Source organism: Drosophila mauritiana, chromosome 3R (genome assembly GCF_004382145.1).
Source record: "Drosophila mauritiana strain mau12 chromosome 3R, ASM438214v1, whole genome shotgun sequence".
NCBI classification, from domain to species: Eukaryota; Metazoa; Arthropoda; class Insecta; order Diptera; family Drosophilidae; genus Drosophila; species Drosophila mauritiana.
In genome coordinates, this window is record NC_046670.1 from 10,358,984 (window position 1) to 10,380,833 (window position 21,850).

Here is a 21,850-nt window from a genome sequence, read left to right on the forward strand (position 1 = left end):
CATAAAACGTACATCCTAGTTGTATCCTAATCTTATAAATATATGAAATATACGCTGCCGAGTTTACTATTTAGTTAAATCGGAATTCCGATTGGACGATTCCAATTCGATCTTATTTCTTTAATTTTAATTGTCCGTTTATTTCTTAAACGTATAAACTACAGTCTATTCAATGAACACCCAAGGTTTTTCTTAGTTCGAGCTCAGATTGAGTCCATTAGATTAAATGAGCAGCCTGACAAGAGTCCACAATAGGATTCCAGCTATGACGCAGAGTAGGGTCACAAAGCTGTAGTGCAGGATTTTCAATCTAATTATGTAAATGATATAATTTTATGCAAATATAGAACATCTTTTCACAAAAACCTACCGATAAAAGAGTCGCCGACCCTGTTCGAGAGATTCCCGCGTTGGAGGTTCCTTGGCCAGGTAAAGTCGCATGCCGAAGAGTGCCTTCCGGAAATACTTTTTCCAGTCCAAAGCCTCCATATCGAAGTTGTACATTCGCCGATCCTCCGGAGACATCATCACTCTCAGCTGATCCGTGCTCTTCGTCTCAAAGTGCCAACTGTTGTGCGAAAAGTGCTCTAGTACCGCAATGTTGGCATGTATACTTCTGTACAGCTTCACCAGATAAGGCTTTCTTCCCGTGAGTCTCAGGGCTAGATCATAGAAATAGCCTGGTAAAGTGTGATAGAAGAAGGCGGCAAAGGGGAAAAGTCGTGGATTTGAGATGCTGTGCATGAACGGGTACCATATCATCTTGGTAAGTGGAAAATCCTTCCGGACGATCAGTGAGTGGTTTATGAAGTCCTTGTTGACTAGTAGATTATTTTCACTCGGAGCTAAGGTGTAGATGGAGGGCTGGGATATGGCATTTCGTTGGGACTTCTCTTTGGATGTTTGCCATATGCTAGCCAGAGCCGCATTTGCACAGTAGTCCACGGGCACCAAGCTGGCAAGGCCATCTTTGTCGAAGGTGGTCAGGCGGAGGACTCCATGGCCCACGCCGTAAATGAGAGCAATGGGTCCGTAGAAATTATCAATCCAACCGGAAACAGGCTCCTCATGGGTCGCAATTACTGTGATGAATGTATGTATAGAGGGATTCTTTTCCCTTTGAACCACATTGAATACTCACTGACTGATGGTCGGAAGACACTCAGGGGAAGATCGCCGGACTCCCGTAGGACTACATCCTCCGCCAGGGCTTTGGTGTAGGTGTAGGTGTTGGGAAAGTCCCCAACTAGAGCGGGCGTCAGTTTGTCCATCATTTGCTCACTCAGTAGCTCACTCATGGCCAGAACCGAGTTCGAGTCGCAGGTCAGGTGTTCGGGATAGAATTTCTCCTCGATGCGAAAAATAACGCAGTTGGAGAACGCCGTTGAAATGTGCAAATAGGCCTCCAGGTGCTGCATCTCCTTGGCCAACTGGAGCATCAGTCTGGTGGCACGTGTATTGATGGCCAGTGCCACATGAAGTGGTTCATTGAAACGCACCGTGGCTGCTCCATGGATGACTATCTGCACCTCAGAAACTAGGAGCTGGCGATCTGACCTATTAATGCCCAGATCGGGGTCCAGACAGTCGCCTGCGATGACAAAGATTCGCTTCAGTGCATCTGGCTTTGTCTTTAGCAGTACTTCAAAAAGCTTGAATAGTGAAAGCAAATCCTATGAGGGGCTCTAACTTGTTGGAACTTTTGACTTACCGGGTCCTTCTGCCATATGGCAAGACGTTCCTGAATATCCTTTCCCCTTTTGGGTCTCATCATAGCGTAGATACGTTTTAGTTCCGTTGTTCGCAAGAGCTTCTCAATAATCACTAGGAAAATGTAGATGAAACAAACCAGTTCTCGTGGATTCCTTTCCTCGGCTCATACCCTTTCCCAGAAACCCGGTGGCGCCTGTTAGGAACACCACCTTGTCTTTATAAAATCCTTGGATGCCGTCGTCCATTTTCGTTCTGGATACGATTTTGTTCGGCGTCGTTCTAATCGAATTCCACCGATGCGATGTTTGCGAGTTAAAGACACACTTCAATAGGAAATCAATTGGGTATGGTCGCGCTTTTTATATTTTTTTGCGACGGTAGACGCAGTGCCATTTGTACAGTGACCCGGCCAATCGTATGCTAAATTATATCAAATACACTTGAATCACCTAATGAATAGTCACAGCTATGCTTGGATTGCATTTCTCGGTTCTCGGCTGGCGCTGAAACATTTGATAACTGCACTGTCATCCATGCTCGTTTGTTTTAATTTAAACACTTTTGCAGCACAATTGGAAATTTTGTTAAATATTTAAAGTTCTTGCTGCACGCCAATTTGATTGGCTTAACTCACAAATGAAATGCATATCTTATAAGAAATCTTCTTCCTGGTTTTACTTCAAGAAAAAGTTTGCAGAGACTCAAAAATATTTGTTTTGTGTGGTAATATTTTCTATCAGCTTTTGGGATCCAATTTTGCCAATTTCCAATTCCCCTTTTAGCAAATAATTTACATATTTAAAAACTGCTGAAAAACGTAAGCCGAATTTTTTTGCACATTAAGCCTTCAGCATACGAATTACACAAAGAAATATAGATTTCTAGATGTTTAAAAAATAAATTTGTAATAAATAAATTGGTTACCTGCGAATCTTTTCAACGAATGCAAGCCTTTTAAAATTTGTTGAAAAAGACTAAAAATTCGCTTACCTTAGAAATTATTTTATTTTTCAAAGCATACTTTTAGGCATCCACCTAAAAAGACAAATGTAAAAGTTTTAAAATATATGTTTGCCTTGTACCGCATTGTTTAGTTGCTTAAATTAGTTGAGTAGCATTACGAAGTAATACAAATGTGCTATAATCTTTTTATCATATCAAGTGATCCAGCAATCGAAAGGTGATGAATAAACCAAAAAGATCGCATCCCAAAGACTTTAATGGCAAGGATTCCGTACCAAAACTTTATAAATACCGCAAACTGTATTTATGACACTAGATTTTTAGTTTTAATATTTTATTTTTGATTATAAATTTAAGCATACAAGTTTTCAGGACCTCAAAATATCATGTCATATCGTTAGGTCTGTTGAGGACATCTAATCCCTCTGCGGAAATTAAACTACAAGTCTGGCCAGCGAATACAGGACGTAACCAGCTAATGAAACCAGCGAGGATGCGAATGCATAGTGCAGGACCTTCAGGCTGCCAAAATGTTATGTTAAATAAAACGATTGGAAAGTGTCATTTTGAAACTCACCGCATCCTCAGCCTCAGTCCCTTGGCAATGGACTCCGCGGTGGGTTTCTCCTTGCCAATGTAGAGACGCATTCCATACATGGCGGCCTTGAAGTAGTCATCCCAATCCAACTGGGCCATGTCGAAGTCGTAAAGGTTGCGGTCCTGCTTGGACATGGCTTCCCTTAGCTCCTTTGTGTTGGTCATGTCAAAGTTCCAGGTGGTGCTAGAGAAGGGACCCAGAACGGCGATATTCTTGTGAATCTTCCGATACAGATCCACGAGTATGGGCTTCCGACCCTTAAGACGCAGCAGCATATCGAAGAAGTAACCGGGAAGGGTATGTAGGAAGAAGGCGGCCAGCGGAAATAGGGATGTGGTGGAGATGCACAGGACGAAGGGATACCACAGCATCTTGGTCAGCGGTATGATGTCCCGATACATAATAGATGATTTGACAAAGTTGCCATAGCTCAGCAGGTTATTCTCGCTGGGTGCAAACGCGTAAATGGGGGGCGTCGTGACCTTTCCACTCAGTACGGATTTCTCCGCCGTTTTCCACGCGCAAGCCAATGCCACATTTACGCAGTAGTCAGCGGGAACCATGCTGATCTTGGCAGTTGGGTCCACCGTGGTGACCCGCATTATACCGCGAGCTCCGCCAAAGCAGAGGGCCAGTGGTCCGAATAGGTTGTCCACCCATCCAACCAGGGGCTCCTTGTAAGTGGACATTACTGGGAATATTTAAGTTGCAGCTTTTGAAGGTTATTCCCGATCTGGTGCACTTACTGATCGCCGGTCGGAAAATGCACAATGGCAGGTTGCCCGCCTCCCGCATGATCACATCCTCGGCCAGGGCTTTGGTGTAGGTGTACGTGTTGGGGAAGGAGCCAACGAGGCTCGGTTCCATCGCGTCCAGTAATTTACTGCTTACCAGTTCACCCACGGCCAGGATCTTATCCGAACTGCAGTTCAAGTTCTCCGGATAGAAGCGCTCTGCGATGTCGTGCACCACGCAGTTGGAGTAGGCAGTGGATACGTGAACGTAGGACACCAGCTGGGTCATCTGCTTGGCCAGCTGAAGCATCAGACGGGTGGCACGCACATTGATGGCCAGGGAGAGGTGTAAAGCCTCGTCGAATCGCACGGTGGCGGCTCCATGGATTACAATCTGCACCTCGGTGGTCAGGATCCGCCGATCCGATGGGCTTATACCCAGATCCGAATCCAGGCAGTCGCCCGCGATGGGACAAACCCGCTGCAAGGCATCTGGCTTCATCCTTAGGAGCACCTCAAACACCTTCGAAACACGAGGGGTCAGGACGCATCTGTCACTCTACCACTGAATATCACTCACCGGATCCTTCGCCCAGGTCGTGATTCGGTCCTGGATGGGAACTCCACGCTTAGGTCTAATTAAGGAGTAAATCCGATTGATTTCCGTGGTCCTCAGTAGTTTCTCAGTGATCACTGAAAAGCACACTCCATGAGCTTGCGAAAAGATTCGAAGAGTGGGGTACCTTTGCCCAGAAATCCAGTGCCACCCGTAAGGAACACGGTCTTGTTCTTAAAGAATCCTTGTATCTCACTATCCATTTTGTTCCGAGTAAGGTACTTGAACGCGTCGCGAGCCAGTGAACTGAAAAGTGATTCCAAACTAGCGCTTCTATTTATTTGGGAATCTATAAGTTACACCCAACAAAGGTCGAGTTCAGCATATTCAAGACACCCAATGGACTCCCGTTTTAGGGAGGAGCTCGTGCTCCAAAAGCAGCGAAAGTGTATTTTTTGGGTATAGCTAATTAATTGGGTTGTTTCGCTCAAAGTCGTGGTTGTATTTATTAATTATATTTTTGTTTATCAATGAAAACACCCATGGTGCATTTAATTTGAAATTTAAAATTTTATTCGAAACTTAGTATCGAGCTGCCTTCTTTTGTGCGAAATTCATATGAGCATATGTATGTATGAATGGTAAATGATAAAGTGCATGCGATGACTTTGAATTTCCGCGTATATAAATATTTTATGGGCACGTGTTAGAAGTTCCCGATTAGTCGTGTTACATAATCGCATATATGTATCCACTCGGGACTACGACACCGTATAAGTGCTCGACCATGTCTTCTGTATAGGAACCCCTCATATACATGTTATATCATACCACTTACCAATTTATGGCCTATTTATTTTAATAAGGTTTAATCAATGGATTAGCAGAGAGCGAATTCAATTAAGAAAAATACTACACTATAATAAGTGCATACTATATATAACCTCTTGATGTAACCAGTTGCCTAGTCTTTATGCAATCGATTGTGTCATTCAGTGCACCTATTCAGATCGACTCGTGAGGGAAAAACCTTATAGCTACCATTCAAGTAATGAAATAAAAGACATGTCATACGCTACATTATATGTTTTGAATATATTTATTTAATTCCATGACGCAATTACGCGAGCGAGTCGGTGGGTACTTCTGTATCAGACTAGGATCCTTACCAACGACCACAGTGCTAGTAGTGCCACAAAACAGAGGACACCTTGCAGGATATGATGGAGCAGCTTCAAACTAAAATACAAATTATATAAATTATACTTTGTAAGAAATAGTAGACAATGGAAATTACCGTTTAATGAGCTTCTTGCCCTGTGCAATGGACTCTGGAGTGGGTGCCTCGTTTCCCAGGAACTGTCTCATGCCGCGCAGAGCTTGAAGGAAGTATTCCTTCCAGTTGAGGCTGACCATATCGAAGTAGTATATCCTTCGATCCTCCTCCGACATCTGCTGCCTCAAGTGATCCGTATTCCGCATGTCGAAGCGCCAGCTCTTGCAGGCGAATGGTCCCAGGATGCCGAGAGTCTTGTGGATCTTCTGGTAAACTTTTACTAGTCTGGGCTTCCGGCCACTCAGCCAGAGAGCCAGGTCAAAGAAGTAGGCTGGCAACGTATGATAGAAGAAAGCTGCCAGCGGGAAGAGCCACGGCACTGTGATGCAGTGGATGAAGGGATACCATATCATCTTGGTCAGCGGGCAGTTTGTGCGTCCATCGAGAGCGTGTCGAATGAACTCCCCGTGGGTGATCTTGTTCTGCTCAATGGGCGCCAGTTGGTAGATGACAGGGGTTTCCTGTGTTCCCATCCCGTTGCCTTCGTCAATGGTCTTCCAGGTGCAGGCCAGAGTCAAATTGGCACAGTAGTCCACGGGCACCAGGCTTGCCTCGGCATTGTGATCGATGGTGGCAATGCGCAGTACTCCACGGGCCACCCCGAAAAGAATGGCCATTGGTCCGTACATGTTGTCTATCCAGCCGGAGATGGGTTCCTTGTGGGCCGCAATAACTGGGTGAGGGAAACATCTTAGCCAAAACAAGATGCAGACTGGGTACGTAAGAATGATCACTTACTGACTGCCGGTCGAAAGATGCAAAGTGGCAAGCCAACCGCTTCCTTCAGGATCACATCCTCGGCCAGTGCTTTGGTATACGTGTACGTGTTGGGAAACGAGCCAAGGAGCGCTGACTCCATGTTGTCCAGAAGCTCGTCACTCATCAGCTCAGCCATGGCGAGCACCTTATCAGAACTGCAGTTCAGATGCTCGGGGTAGAAATTTTCCTTGATGTTGTAGATAACGCAGTTGGAGAAGGCGGTCGATACATGAACGAAGGCCTCCAGCTGCCTCATCTCCTTGGCCAGTTGAATCATCAGCTTGGTGGCCCTTGTGTTGATGGCCAGGGCCACGTGAAGCGGCTCATTGAATCGCACGGTGGCTGCTCCATGGATGACAATCTGCACCTCGGAGGCCAGAAGTCTTCGATCATTCTCGCTGATTCCCAAATCAAAGTCGAGGCAATCCCCAGCGATGGGACATACTCTTTGAAGTGCCTCCGGCTTGGACTTCAGCAGCAGTTCAAATACCTTTTCAAAACCTTTCGAGTGAGTATACTTTTCCTTACCTACCAATTCCCTTACATACCGCGTCTTTTGACCAGGTGATAATCCGATCCTTAATCTCAACTCCGCGCTTTGGTCTAATCAACACATAGATGCGTTTCACCTCCGTGGTCCGCAAAAGTTTCTCAATAACGACTTTTCCCAAAAAGCCGGTGGCTCCCGTTAGGAACACCGTTTTGCTCCGAAAGCATCTTTGAATATCCGTATCCATTTTTAGAAGTATGGTTTACGCTTTAATTGGCGGCGATAAGTCTATCCGAAGCAAATGTTGCATTCGTTTTTAACAAAGAACGGCTTTAATGTAAATCACCTTGAATTCACTGCGGATATTTATACAAAATTTTCGACCGTGCGGTGAACTGAAGACCCAGGGCTGGTAATCACGAATAATATTATAGAACTTACTTGCGCATCTGGTTTCCAATTTTATTGTATGCCAGGGTAAGGGCTCCCGAAAGTAGTAAAAGTTGTTAGCTATTTAAATAAATTGTTAAGTGTACTTTATTACTGCACCCCTGTCTTATTTCCCTATATGTTCATTTCCATATTCTTTTAATCGAGTATAGCCTATTTGCTAACCAAATGCGCTACAAAGGAGGTCTAAGTACGGATTTCAAGTAAGTTTATGAAATGCGAACCATTTCTTGATTGTAGGGTTTACTGGATGTCAGTGTCGTTTCCTATTAAACAATTTTATAGTGATTAATATAAACAAATTTAAAGATTAAACAAAAGGATTTTTTGTGAAATAAATAAAAATGATTGAAGACTTTAGATTAGTTGACGATAACAGCTGATATACCTTTATCAAAAATATTAATGTATATTTTTAAATACTTATTTGCTAAAATGTCGACATAAATATGTTACGCTTTACCTTTGTGTTGGAAATGTGAATATTTCAAGTTTATCAACTTCGGATGTTTTCCCGCCAAGGTAGTAATAACTGTAAAAAATGTATATTTGCAATTGCCTACATCTGAATTAAGAAACTAACTGAATTTGTTTTAAAACGTCATGGCAGCCTAGACGAAATATGGTCTGCAGCTAACATTTTATGTCACAGAAAAAAAAAAAAATAAATAAAATAATCATTTTGAGCATCGCGTATGTCATGTAGAAAAAGTCTTAACGCGCCTATCACCCATCGCTAGAGCCAACTATCGATATACATAGTATCGATTTTCCTATTGACAATCCGAATCAGCTGTCTAGTTGTATAATTTTTGATGTGAGGTGAGGAAATGGCATGCGCCAAGAAATTGCTTTTTCGCGTTTTCCTGAATAACTCTTTGACGGCGAACCGCACAATCACCATGTCCGCCGCGCGACGTGCCGAGGAGGCTATCGAGAAGCTGAAGGAGGACAATCCCTACTACTCCAAGTACGCGAGCAAGATTGCCAAGTTGCAGCAGACTTCGGCTGAGGAGTTCCTCGATCGCGTGGAGCGTGTGTTGAATCCCATTAAAGATGGCCAGAGCCAGGCCAGGTATGCTCAGATTTCGGGCACGAAAGAATCCAAAGCTGATCCCTTGCCAATTCCAGGTCCTACTCCGAGCTCCTTAATCCCAAGCAAAAACTGCAGGCTGAGCAGGCGGCTGAACTGCCCCACAAGAAACTCACTGATATCATGAAACTGGAATTGATTGAGGACAAGACCGCCGAAGAGGTTTCCCAGATCTGGCTGGAGTACCATAAGACCAAGGAGGTCCTGGCCGCCACTCTAAGCACATCTCAGTACGAGAACCTCATGGCGCGCGCCAAGGAGCACCCCGTCTTTCTGCTGCCGCTGCCCCGCAGTGAGGGATTCGAGTTCGTCATGCTGCAGTTCGCCGCCAACACCGTGCACTTCACTCCGCTTTTGGCGTACCAGGTGCACCATGAGAACGCTCCGGAGTGTCTCACACTGGTTCACTATACCGAGGTCCAAGACAAGGGTGTGGTTCTTATGCGCGGCGAATACGACACTAAGGTACTCACAGCCCAGGAGGCTCAGTGTCTGGCCAATGAGTTGCAGATGTTCTACCTGAAGCCCGACGAGGGTAAGCTGCGCTTACTGGAGACTTTTACCCGCAAGCCGGACGAGTTCAAGCACATGGATCTAATTAAGGAAGTTGAGAACATACAGCTGGTCTAGGCCCTGCGATTTTAATCAAAATAAACAGAACAAACACGACAAGGATATATTAAACACGAAACAGTATTCGTTTTTCAAAATTTAAGTCTTCATAGCCAATGCACACAAGATGGAGCACTTTGATGCGGTGATGGAAGATATTGGTAAATATTCAAACGTCAAGAAACGCTTGGCATGCACAAGCATAGCTCACGCCCACAGGTTTCGGAAGGGTCCATCTCTTTGCCACTCTGACGCTCGGTCTTCTGCAGATGCTCACCATCCAAGAAACAATGGGCATGGGTATTATTGGTCCGGCGGCCGTCTGCGACCTCCGCATGAATGAGGCACAGTTGGCCTCGCTAACAGCGGCCGGCTTTATGGGCATTATATGCTCCTCCTACTTCTGGGGCTACATCACTGACAAGAAAGGTCGTCGTTGGACGCTTTTGCGGACCATTACTATAAGCAACTTGTGTTCAGTGGCTTCCATGTTCACGGTAACATTCACTGGCTTCTTTGTGATGCGCTTCATCACATGTATTTTGTGAGTACCATGAGGAGATCGAAGACCACAGTGTACACTTAGAAATTTCCGCTTTCCTTCAGTGTGGCTGGACCCAGCTTCGTGGCAGCCACCTACCTAAGTGAGTTCTGTTCGCACCGGATTATGGTCCGTTCCATTACTCACTTGTACATGTTTACTGGCTTTGCCATGATCTCGTGCCCGGCGTGGGCTACACTCTTTCTCAGCTCGGGCCTAATAGAGTTTGAGGAGGAGTTGATGGGCTCCTTGACACTAAGACCTTGGCGGGTTTTGGGTTGTCTGTACATTCTGCCGGGCGTGGTTGCCTTTTTGCTGTTGCTCTTTTTGCCGGAAAGCCCCAAGTTTTTGCTCATGATTGGCGAGACGAAAAGAGGTTTAGATACTATGGAGTGGATTTCCCGAAAGAACACTGGACGTACTCTTAGCGAAGATCAAGTGAAACGTTTACTCACCTACCAGGAGCACGTTCAGGTCAAGCGGCGGAAGGAGCACCAGAACTTTTTTCGCTCCATGCTCGACGATGCGATGCCCCTCGTTCGGAAGCCCTATGGCGGTTATTTCACGTGCGTTTGCATGGTTATGTTCGTCCTAGGGCTGCTGTAAGTATCGATTGGTGGCTAGGTTTGTTATCCTTTGCTTATTCCAATAATTCCCAGGACACACGGCCTGGGTATTTGGTATACGGCCATGCGAAACCGTTGTAATATGAGGCAAGGGAACACGAATGGCATGACCTTCTGCGGGGTACTTTTTGTTCCAGAAACGGGCCCGTTTATTGAAACTGAATCGGACTTGGACGTGGTAAGCCAAGGATCCTCCGCTAGCTATCCTGCCAACGTTTTAAAAATTAACTTCTTCATAATTTACCAGGTCTGCAGTGACTCCTTTAAGGGCTTCAACGATTCCTTTATTCTGGGATTTGTCTATGTATTGCTGTACAACATATCCTGGGCATCGCTATTCTGCGTGCACAAGAAGGTGATGTTCGTCTTCTCCCTGGTGGCCTCCTCGACATTTGGATTCCTGCTTATATTTTCCACCAACCAAATGTTGCAGCTCTTTTCGCTCGTGTTCCTAATCGCTTTTCCCGGCATTATAATTGGGCTGCTCGGTGGTTCCCTATTGGTTTTCGTGCCCACCTACCTGCGCGGCAAGGCCCTCTGCATCAGCTTGATGTGGTGCAGATGCGGAGCGGCGTTTGGAGCCATGTTGGTGGGCTCCAAGATCCAGTACAACTGCGAACTCTTTCTGTTGGCGATCTCCATACTACCATTGAGTAAGATGCAATGCCAATGATCCTTGAATATTGTTTATCCCATTTTTAATTGCTTTACCTACAGTTGCCGCTTGTATGGAGGGGTACTTGCCATTGTGACTTCGAGGAATATGTAAGATATGAGGTGCTATGAATTCACTTAATGTGTATTTACTGAAGTAATCGCTCTTAAGCCATGTTATCCAAATTAAAGATAGGCCCAAAAGTAGGCAAGTATGTAATGTCTTTGGGTTTTCATAAGAGAGACTTGTAGTATACTTGTGATAGCAAGTTGTATATTTGGGTTTCATCTTATAGTCCATCTTTAATTATGCTGCTGAAGTGAAAACCACCATTTGATCTTTGCACCCTTTATTTAAGTTTTAACATCGATTATTGGGGTAATTCATTTATTTAACCGACATCAAGACTAGAGTAAATACTTAATTCTGTAGCTGCAACTACTTTTTCTTTCCTAGCACGTTAAACTATTGCCCCGAAAAACAATTGAAATTAAAATGCGTATGCTAATAACTATAATCATGAGTTAGTGACGTTGCCATGGTCGCCTAAAGTGGATTTAGAATATATCCTCCTCATTAAAACCGCGCACCTGTAACATAAATCTATAATTTTCCGCCCAAAGTCAGTTATTTCTCGATTACCAATTCTCCTCCGTTGTTAACATTTTTTCCCAGATTTATGTTGTCCATCTCGTGATTCCTCAGGATTTCCATCAGCGATCCGCGCTTTCCGAACCGAACGCGGGCTCTGTCCCCGTAGTAGGTGTCCAGATCCTGCAGGAACTTATAGGCATCGGCCATGGTGTTGACATCGTTCTTCCGTGGGGGTCTGGAGTTGGACGCCTCAACTCGACAGCCGGCGGCGAGGAGAGCGAGGGCCACACAGGCAACCAGGATGCAACGCATTGTTTGGCACATAGTTCTATGAATGGTCAATGTAGGTTTATGTAGGATACTTTGTGAATCATTTTAGAGCTATAAATTATCTTAACTCAGTTAAGCTTAATTTAATTATCACTGTTTTTTTTTAGTAATTTGTCATGGGAAAGCAAAAGGCAAGCTAACATTTCAATAATTTGCAAAGTTAGGGAAGGTCGCAAAAAATTAGCAATAGCATATAAAAGCGAATGTTTTGCTTGTTCACTAAATTTCGGTTATTTTCTGAGTCTTTTTGATATATAATTTTATGTGCACACATATTACCGATGGTAATTTATAATAGTTTTTTTACAGAATCGATAAAAATGAATAGTTTAGTAAAACACGTGAGCGTAACAATGTTTGTTTATAATTAGATGGTGTTTTTCCATTTACAATAATCGATGACAGGGTAGAAAAACCTTAGAATTAACTACCAATATTGAGTAATTTAGATCTCGTATCGCTCGGGGACCTATTTAGGGGTCTGGATCTTTGGAGGGCCTCACTTAATAGCGGGCAATCTAGTATGCTAATTGACTAAAACTCGGCTATAACTCGGTTAAGTGATCGTACAAGCTTACTGCCGTCACTTATGGTCCCTCAATGATTTTTGGGCGGGACTGACGCAAGCTGCTCATACTTCGGCCCGGAAAAAAGCAAATAAAGCCTATAATTACGAGAATTACGAGAATTATAAGGCACTTAGCCTCTAGTTAGGGCCAACTTGCGCCCACCGAAAGGATGTGGCTATGAATCACAGTTTTACGGCCTATTCGTACTAAAGAGCACATAAAATAGTTCTAAGAAAGCGCTTTTACTTGTCATACCTGCTCTAAATGACAGCTCATTGTTTGACTATATTATTTGATATATCTATCTACCATAAGTGTCTAAGTGATTTACGGGGCAGCGGGCCTGGGTGTTGTTCCGTTTGAAAACCCTTACCTGGATCAACTGGGAGTTTGAGTATTGGAAAGCGCAGCGGTGTCACAATGCAATTGTTCGTCGGACTGTGTGACTGTGTAATCAGCGGACGCGACCGTGAATAAATGTTGGCCGAAAGCCATTGGCAACAGGTATTTATAGGAGTCCCCGGCTGGAGGATGTGCCCGGCTTATCATCGCCGACCAGCCCACTCTCCCACCTCCAATCCAGATCCCGAGCAGAAGCGAACGGAAGTTGGCCAAACGATTCGAAACGAAACGAACACCGGGCGAAACCTCTAAAATGTTTTCATATGCAGGCTAATTATGTGGCTGCTGTCGCGTTCAAACTTTCGCAGCAGCTGGAACGGAAGAGCCACCGGGAGTGGGAGTGGCAAGCGAAGTGGGTGGGCGGTATGGAAATGGGAGCGTTGAATGGAGAATGGAAAATGGAGAACGGAGAACAGAGAACGGAGATTGGCGGGCGCTAACAAATAGTGACAGTTGGCTAACGAGATATCTAAAAACGGGGCTATCAGGAGCAGAATTACGCATAACTGAATAAATGACAAATTTTCGATAAGCAGGATTATAGTGCCTGCCACTACCCCACCTGAATTCGTTCTCGTTTGGGTTCTCTGATTTATGTGCTCACAGCCTGGCTGACTAGCTGCCTAGCTGCAATCCTCCTTCCGCCTTCGCTGGCGTCAGCGAGCTGCGGCTCTGTATCATTAATTATAGTATTTTGATTATTGTTTAATAACTGTTGGCTTAGACGGCGACGCTGATTGCGATACGATACGATACGCAACCCACCCGTCCCGATGAGGTATTAAGTGCGCTGCTCGACTTCCCATTGCTATTTAATTTGGGGTCAGGCGGTTAAGTCATTTCAATAGCGATTCAATCGGACAATCAGTGCTGTAATCTGCTTGCCAGTGGCTACGGTGCGTATACGTTGTGGCAACCGGCATTGCCAACAACCAAGCATCGAGAGAGCAGCGACGGGACAGGCGCGAACGATCGCCCAGCAGAGGAGTGAGAGAAGGGATTATTCGGGTGCGAACTGTGAAGCGGAGTGGGTGCGCGAATATTATTAAACCAAATAAACTAACTCATTACAAGCCATAAACCCTAACGTGTATTACTGTGATTAAGCGGGTCATTACATTGGCGACGAGTGGAAAAATCGGTAAATGATAATAATAATAACTAAAACCTTGGAAAATTTGATGAATTAGGGAAAAGGGCGCGAAATTACGGTAAACGACTGGCGTGATATAGGCTGGACGTGAGTGTGTGTGTGATTGAATGGGCTTACCGGCATATACATATGTGAAAGTGTTAAGAAAGAGGAGAGAAAGAATAAGCTGCGGGAGTGCAGATTGCACGTTGCCAACATAAACTGACTTTAAGCACAAAGCAGAATCAGTGATTCTGTATGCATAATTTTTCACTCACTCTCATCCAACACACATGCACTCCGACAGATAGGCTGAGTGAAGAGATTACTCTTCGCAAGCTTAAGAGAAGGTGAGTTAGAGAGACACTCTCTAGCAACCAGGAGATTTAAAAAAAAAAAATAACTAATAAGGCCGGGTAAAGAGTAATACTCTTTACAAGCCTGAAAGGTGATTGATTGAGAAATTTCTCTAGCAACCAAAGAGTTGCAAGGGCCGAGTACGCATTATAAGCTCTAAATAGAGGAGCTGAGTAGTGGTACAAGCCAAAGCATATTTAGAAAAAATAAAAGAAACGGAACACGAAAATATATAAATAAAAAAAAAATTTGTATAAAAGAATCTAATAAAAAAAAAAGAAAAAAAAGATAACATTACAAGCTTGTAAGAAAAGAGCTGAGTAATCGGTTTGAGTGGTAAACAGAAGGTTAAAGGTCGGGTGGAGCAGTATTCTCTCCACAAGCCAAAAGAATTAATAAAATTAAAAAGGAAAAAGTTAAACAACTAAACCCCAAATGTAAATTGGAGGTATTATTGAACTGAGACTGAGTAATAATTACAAGCTCCTAAGAGGGCCGGGTATTAATTACAAGTCAAGTCATAAATCTAATAATGTATTTTTTTTAAACCCCAAGTCTAGGTCCCGTATTTAAAATGACCGACAGTGTCATTAAACCGTTTCTGTGCGAGGTGATCGACAAGGCAATCCTCCGAAATGAATGGGAGAAGTGGTTGAGGGCATTTACAATATACCTCGAGGCCGAGGGCATTGTTACCGAGAAGCAGAAGAGGAGTAAGCTACTGCTTTTGGGAGGAGTCCAGCTACAGTCAGTAGTATTCTCCCTACCTGGTGCGCTAGTTGAGCCCTGCGACGGAAATAAAGAAGACATCTACAAAATCCTCATCGACCATCTAAATAAACACTTCTCACCAAAGCAGAACTCAACGTTTGAGAGACATCTATTCAGAAGTCTGACACCGTTGGACACAGAAAGCTTTGGGGATTTCTTGCTGCGACTCCGTCAACAAATGCAACGATGTGCATTTGGATCCTCAAAAGCGGAGATTGAGGATATATGTCTTAAGGATAAAATTATAGATGTGTGGGCACCTCTAGACCTCAAGAAAAGACTCCTGGGGAAGGAAAATTCACTAGAGGAAGTGATCGAAGTATGTCAGGTTGAGGAGCAGATCAACAAGGAATCAAAAGAAATGACATCAAGACCAAGTGCGGAACCCATCTGTAAAATTGCACATCGTGGTTTCAAGCAGAGTGGGGAATGCCCCAGATGTGGAAAATTCGGACACACACACAATGACCCATCATGTCCGGCAAGAAATGTGACTTGCAATAAATGCTCGAAGCCTGGACACTATGCCAGGAAGTGCCAAACTAACCTGAACAGCCGATTCCCTAAGTCCCAAAGGAATAACCTAAAAAGGCCTCGCACGTACATACGATCTGTCGAAGAGGAGGCCACCAGCTCCAAACTGAAAAAGGGCGAGGCACATTGCTTTCGAGTGTCAAGCGAGGATGAAGAGGAGTTCATACGATGCCGAGTGGGAGGCCGCGAAATTCCTTTAATCATTGACTCGGGGTGCAAGTTTAACCTTATCAGCCACGCGGACTGGTCTCTGCTTGTGAAGAGAAAGGCCACAGTCTTTAACGTAAGAACCCATACAGAAAAGCAATTCCGAGCCTATGCCTCTAATAAATTACTTCGAGTAATGTGTATTTTCGAGGCCCCAATTTCCGTCGAGCCGGGTGCCGAAGGGATTGCTTCATTTTACGTGATTGAAAATGGAGAACAATCTCTGTTGGGCCGAGACACAGCTATCGAGTTAAAAGTCCTCCGACTGGGAAGAAACATTAACCGGATTGAAGAAATAGAGCCTTTTCCGAGTTGGAAAAACATTGAAGTAAGGCTCTCTATCGATTATGACGTAAAACCCGTTCAACAACCGGTGAGACGAATCCCGGCAGCGCTCGAGGACAAAGTCATGGAAAAACTGGGGGAAGCCCTGAGTCGAGATATAATTGAACCAGTCAAGGGTCCGAGTGCTTGGATATCTCCCATCGTGCTTGCGTTTAAGGAGAACGGGGACATCCGCTTATGTGTCGACATGCGACTGGCAAACAAAGCTATCCTACGGGAAAACTATCCATTACCAACTTTCGATTGCTTTATGACCAGACTCAAAGAGGCGAAATTCTTCGCACGCCTAGACCTCAAGGACGCCTATCACCAAGTGGCCCTTGATGAATCGAGCCGGGAGATAACAACGTTCATAACCCCAAGGGGACTTTTCCGCTATAAGCGTTTGATGTTTGGAGTTAATTCTGCTCCCGAAATTTTTCAACGCCTTCTGGAGCAGATGTTATCTACGGTACCTAACGCCATGAACTTCATCGATGACATAATCATTTTTGGCGCAACTGACCTCGAAATCGACAGCGCCGTAAAAGAAGTATGCGAGATATTCCAGGAAAATAATGTCCTACTGAATAAAGAGAAATGCATCTGGAAGACAAGGAAACTAAAATTCCTCGGACATATTTTATCCGACAAGGGAATAGAAGTCGACCCAGAGAAAATTGACGTCATCCGATCTTTCAGAGACCCGAAGAACAAAGAGGAAACACGGAGCTTCCTCGGTTTGGTAACCTACGTCGGAAAGTTCATTCCGGACCTTGCAAGTCACACAGATCCTCTAAGAAAACTGCTGAAAACTGAAAACAAATTCACCTGGGGCGAAGCCGAGAAAAATGCTTTCAACAACCTTAAGAATCTCCTATCCAAGGTACCCAAACTATCATATTTCGATCCTAAACATCGAACTCGGGTGATTGCGGACGCTAGCCCGGTTGCCCTTGGGGCTGTCTTATTGCAATTCAAAGTCGACAACGAACCATTAATAATTACCTTTGCTAGCAAGGCCCTGTCGGAGGTGGAGAAACGCTACTCCCAAACGGAAAAGGAGAGCCTAGCACTGGTTTGGGCAGTGGAGAAATTTTATTACTTTCTGGCAGGCCTGCACTTCGAACTCGTAACCGATCACAAACCCTTGGAAGCCATTTTCAAACCAACATCCAAGCCCCCGGCCCGCATTGAAAGGTGGCTGCTGCGACTCCAGGCATATACGTTCACCGTTATCTATAAATCCGGAAAAGACAACATATCAGATGCGTTGTCTCGTCTCTGCCAACTATCTACGGTAGAACCAATCGATCTCAGGACGGAATACAGCATCCTACGCGTCGTACAGAGCTCCATCCCAAAATCTATGACAATCTCGGAAATAGCAGAATCTTCCAAGAGGGATGAAGAGATTATGGACGCAATCGGTTGCCTGGAAAACGACTCCTGGAAGCCTGATAGTTCAGTGAGCTTCTATCCGTTTCGTAACGAGCTGTCAGCGGTTGGCTCGCTCCTGTTGAGGGGAAACCGAGTAGTCGTGCCGAGATCTCTAAGAATGAAAATACTGGAGTTAGCCCACGAAGGTCATCCCGGCGAGACAGCAATGAAACGCCGCCTGCGGTCCAAAGTATGGTGGCCACAAATAGACCGAGAGGCAGAAAAGTTTGTCAAAGCTTGCAGAGATTGTTGCCTGGTATCTCAAGACATCCGACCACCGCCTATGGATAGAAATCCTTTTCCCACTGGCCCGTGGATTTGGGTAGCGTCGGATCTGCTAGGTCCGTTACCTAACAATGAATATGTTCTAGTCTTTATTGACTATTTTTCACGATATATGGAGCATAAGTTTCTTAAAACCATATCTTCAACGACCCTGATAGAGGCAATGAAAGAAATCTTTTGTAGACTGGGATATCCTGAGTACCTACGAACTGATAACGGACGCCAGTATGTAAGCGAGGAGTTTTCTAACTACTGCAAAGCGTGCGGCATTGAACAGGTTAGGACCCCACCGTATTGGCCGCAAGCAAACGGGGAAGTTGAGAACATGAACAGAGCCCTTGTGAAACGCCTAAAAATAGCATACGCAAATGGGAAAAACTACAAAGAGGAAATCCAAAAGTTTATTTTGATGTACAATGTAACCCCACATGGAACAACAGGGTCAGCGCCCACAAAGCTAATGTTCAGCAGAGTCATCCGTGACAAAATACCAGGCGTTGGGGATATCTACGAGAAAACCTTAGACTCTGAGGAAAGAGATAAAGACATTATTGGAAAATATAAGGGAAAGCAGGCAGCCGACAAAAGAAGAGGGGCAAAGGAAGTCGATATAGAAGTGGGCGACAAGGTACTTTTGAAAAACGTAGTGTTCCCAAACAAACTTACATCAAACTTCGACAAGACGGAATTTACGGTGTTAGAACGACACAATAACATTGTGGTGATCGAAGGGGGTGGTAGAAAACTAACAAGAAATGCCTCACATCTTAAGAAAGTCCCGGCTAGCCAGACGTATCCAGCCTCCTGCCCAACGCCGCAATCAGATGCCAGCCTACCGGAATCAACACCAACTTCAGAGGTCGCAGTACTTCAGCCCACAGAAGGAGGCCTCGGGATCCAGCCACCCCTGCCGCCATTAAAGCTAAAACTCGTCAATAAAGGAGGGATGTGGCAACCGGCATTGCCAACAACCAAGCATCGAGAGAGCAGCGACGGGACAGGCGCGAACGATCGCCCAGCAGAGGAGTGAGAGAAGGGATTATTCGGGTGCGAACTGTGAAGCGGAGTGGGTGCGCGAATATTATTAAACCAAATAAACTAACTCATTACAAGCCATAAACCCTAACGTGTATTACTGTGATTAAGCGGGTCATTACATACGTAATATGCTTTCGCTTGTGGTATCACAACAACGTGACATCATGAAGCGGGTTCTCTGGCTCTTCTGGATGGTTATTAACTTAATGTTTGTTATAAGCGTTCTGACTAATTAACGCTCTAGCCATTACTTACTTACCTGCGTTTTTCTTTTTCATTTTTGTCTCCGTTCTCTTTCCCTGCTACTGTCGATGTGATTACCGCTCCAATTAAACTCGTTAGATATTCATTTGCGACGGGCGGCAGCGTTTTATATTTAAATCTAATTGGCATCCAACATTGTTGGTTCCTCATTGTTCGTCTGAGAGTTTAGCTCCAGTTCCAGTTCCATTACCCACCGGCAATATAGAGCACTAGCCTTTTGCTAATAATCGGAGCCAAGATAGGCGGTTACATACGGTAGCGGTGGCTACTGGAAAATCTCTGCCGTATGCTTACCTTGCGATCAACATTCATTACAGCATCCGCGATACGGACAATGTCTGGCCGAAGTCCCCTGAACCTTCCTGCACTTTTTATTATATTACTATTATCATTACTCCACGTGGAGAAAAGTGCAATAAATTAGCAATATTAATATATATATAATAATGTGTCTGTCCTTTGTGGGTATAAATAATTTATTAGAATGTTTTTCGTAACACGGCCTGTACAGTAGTAGTTCGATTTAACGCATATTTCCCAATAAACGCTTAAAATGTATAGTCCTTTGAAGAACACCTGTTTTATGAAATACATTTTCAAACAATTATCTGAGACTTACACTTTCTTAAAACATTTTGTTTCTAAAATAATGTTTAGATAACACCTCACTTATAGTTATTCTCGCTTTCTGGCCTCGCGACAGCAATAAACATCTTATTTGATCAAAATCTAAAAGGTCGACATTTACACAACCACTAATTAGTTTTATAACGTTCTGAAAATGCAATTTTGGGTATAATTATATTTGTTTTGTGACTCAGCTCAGTATTGAGATATATTTTCTAAGTGCTGACCGATTGTCAAATGATTTATAGCCGTAAGGAAATGCATGTTATTCAAAGGATCAAAACCATTAACAAATAATAATACAAACTGCAAAATTGTAGCATCTGCTCCTTTGGGATACTTTCAGATACAGCTTAGTCATCAAGCAGTATTTACTTAGGTATTAATATTTACATACACTTAGCAAGAGCTAGTAACCTATTCGCAGTAAGTAGTTGCAACAGTTTCCTGCTGTGCAAGTTAGTAGTTAGCCGGGGAACCCCTGCACTGGTTCAAGGACATCTGCAGTCGAATGTTCCGCATCGGAACACGTTCCAGTCGAGTCTGGCTGTCTTTCGGGTTTTCCCAGCACCGCCTATATGCACTTCATTGTTCTGCTGGCTGTGACTTTGCAGGGCTTTTGTCACCTTCCATGTGCTAAATCGCCAGCGTCACTGTGCCAGTAAGTGGCTCAGACAAAACTTGTGGCTGATGCGGCGCAGCAATTACGACAAAGTGCCTTGTTTCATACAGTTATAATCTTTAAGTTGTGGCCTGCGTTTTTCGCATCTCAGACGGAGGAGCTACCCACTTTCCGACTTTCCCAGGCCCATTTCGTGTCAGTTTTGTAGTGGGCACAGTGCACATATTATATGGCACGCCAGCCCCCAATTTTGGAGGAACAGTTCCGAGATGTCAGTTCCCTGACGTAGATGCTAATAATTCCGTTCCGATGATCCGACCCGCCCCTTCCAGCTCGTTGGAAACTACTGGGGGTAATTGAGCGCCTAATGTATGCGAGGCAGTGTTTTAGTGGGGACTATGGGCAAATAAATCGCCTGCTCAGCGATCACATCCGATGGGGGTCGAGCTTTTTGGGGTTTTCCTCGCCTTGAGGATGGTCGCCAATAGGGAGATTGGCATTTAGACGGTCGCCAAACAATAGTCTCATTGGCAGCCAAATGATAATTGTAGCTAAAATTTCGCAGCTTAATAACAAAGTTTGCATCTATTTGTGTGTGTGTGTTTTTGTTTGGTTTTCTAATCTGGCAAATATTGATCTACATCTAAAGGGTTAGTCAGATCCGTGGTATCCCACGTGAATTTTCCATTGGGACAGAGGAGTGTTAGGGGTCAGTTGTCGAGCGTCACAGGGAGTTCTAAGAAATTAAAATAGAAACGGTTTTCACCGTTTTTAATTTGCTTTCATCAGGTATGGGAATTTATTATTAAGACATTACATATAATTGGTTCGCTTACATTAAAAGATATTTTTCATTCATTTATTATCTAGTTTGTTCAGCAAGTTTCTGTATTTAAGAGTTTATAAGCATGACAGCCATAAAAGTCTATGTTTAGGTCAGCGAACTGGTGTTTTTTATAAATTGTAAATAAAATTAGCTTCAAATTTTCAATAAAATTATTTAATGCCAGAAAACGCGTGCGCGATAAAATCTTTATAGCTCTTAGTGAGTTCTTATAAACATTGCTGGCTGAAAAAAGGTTTCTTCACACCTATTTTGTGGGGTAAATGTATTTATGAGGTTGAATAAGAAACTTGTTTTCTTTAATTATATATTTATGAGATAGTCCATTTTAGATTTATGACAGGTAGGTGCTTAGGGGGCGAAACCTAAAATAGGTTACAGGCC

The 21,850-nt window shown here is 44.0% G+C and overlaps 6 protein-coding genes across 10 annotated transcripts; 3 read left to right on the forward strand and 3 right to left on the reverse strand.

Moving 5' to 3' along the window:
- Positions 1-62: 62 nt before the first annotated feature.
- On the reverse strand, positions 63-4,852 carry LOC117145328. The gene is made up of 10 exons (XM_033310930.1): positions 4,752-4,852; positions 4,589-4,701; positions 4,021-4,531; positions 3,254-3,965; positions 3,113-3,198; positions 1,883-2,068; positions 1,712-1,824; positions 1,142-1,652; positions 371-1,082; positions 63-310 (listed from the first exon to the last, which is right to left on the reverse strand). Exons 1-10 carry the CDS (start codon positions 4,825-4,827, stop codon positions 223-225), a joined length of 3,108 nt encoding a protein of 1,035 aa, XP_033166821.1. The 5' UTR covers positions 4,828-4,852; the 3' UTR covers positions 63-222.
- A 783-nt stretch (positions 4,853-5,635) lies between these two features.
- On the reverse strand, positions 5,636-8,142 carry LOC117142495 (fatty acyl-CoA reductase wat). 2 transcript variants are annotated; one of them, XM_033306526.1, is made up of 6 exons: positions 8,063-8,142; positions 7,591-7,659; positions 7,208-7,505; positions 6,639-7,149; positions 5,862-6,573; positions 5,636-5,803 (listed from the first exon to the last, which is right to left on the reverse strand). In XM_033306526.1, the coding sequence occupies exons 3-6, from the start codon at positions 7,394-7,396 to the stop codon at positions 5,716-5,718; spliced, it is 1,500 nt and encodes a 499-aa protein (XP_033162417.1). In that variant the 5' UTR covers positions 7,397-7,505; positions 7,591-7,659; positions 8,063-8,142; the 3' UTR covers positions 5,636-5,715. The 2 variants fall into 2 exon arrangements, with proteins under 2 accessions (XP_033162417.1, XP_033162416.1); XM_033306525.1 differs by having other exon boundaries at positions 7,591-7,865; positions 8,063-8,131.
- Positions 8,143-8,387: 245 nt separating this feature from the next.
- LOC117142497 (ATP synthase mitochondrial F1 complex assembly factor 1) lies at positions 8,388-9,383 on the forward strand. The gene is made up of 2 exons (XM_033306531.1): positions 8,388-8,674; positions 8,731-9,383. Exons 1-2 carry the CDS (start codon positions 8,430-8,432, stop codon positions 9,320-9,322), a joined length of 837 nt encoding a protein of 278 aa, XP_033162422.1. The 5' UTR covers positions 8,388-8,429; the 3' UTR covers positions 9,323-9,383.
- Positions 9,374-11,869, forward strand: LOC117142496 (synaptic vesicle glycoprotein 2B). 4 transcript variants are annotated; one of them, XM_033306528.1, is made up of 7 exons: positions 9,377-9,465; positions 9,524-9,848; positions 9,911-10,447; positions 10,505-10,649; positions 10,719-11,124; positions 11,189-11,236; positions 11,802-11,869. In XM_033306528.1, the coding sequence occupies exons 1-6, from the start codon at positions 9,432-9,434 to the stop codon at positions 11,221-11,223; spliced, it is 1,482 nt and encodes a 493-aa protein (XP_033162419.1). In that variant the 5' UTR covers positions 9,377-9,431; the 3' UTR covers positions 11,224-11,236; positions 11,802-11,869. The 4 variants fall into 4 exon arrangements, with proteins under 4 accessions (XP_033162420.1, XP_033162419.1, XP_033162418.1 ...); XM_033306529.1 differs by lacking the exon at positions 11,802-11,869 and having other exon boundaries at positions 9,374-9,465; positions 9,511-9,848; positions 11,189-11,332; XM_033306527.1 differs by lacking the exon at positions 11,802-11,869 and having other exon boundaries at positions 11,189-11,332.
- LOC117142498 (neuropeptide F) lies at positions 11,449-13,136 on the reverse strand. Its single transcript, XM_033306532.1, has 3 exons — positions 12,993-13,136; positions 11,769-12,048; positions 11,449-11,716 (listed from the first exon to the last, which is right to left on the reverse strand). The coding sequence occupies exons 2-3, from the start codon at positions 12,042-12,044 to the stop codon at positions 11,684-11,686; spliced, it is 309 nt and encodes a 102-aa protein (XP_033162423.1). The 5' UTR covers positions 12,045-12,048; positions 12,993-13,136; the 3' UTR covers positions 11,449-11,683.
- Positions 13,137-13,918: 782 nt separating this feature from the next.
- On the forward strand, positions 13,919-19,191 carry LOC117142494 (uncharacterized protein K02A2.6-like). Its single transcript, XM_033306524.1, has 2 exons — positions 13,919-14,162; positions 15,066-19,191. Exon 2 carries the CDS (start codon positions 15,085-15,087, stop codon positions 19,099-19,101), a length of 4,017 nt encoding a protein of 1,338 aa, XP_033162415.1. The 5' UTR covers positions 13,919-14,162; positions 15,066-15,084; the 3' UTR covers positions 19,102-19,191.
- The last annotated feature ends 2,659 nt before the right edge of the window (positions 19,192-21,850 follow it).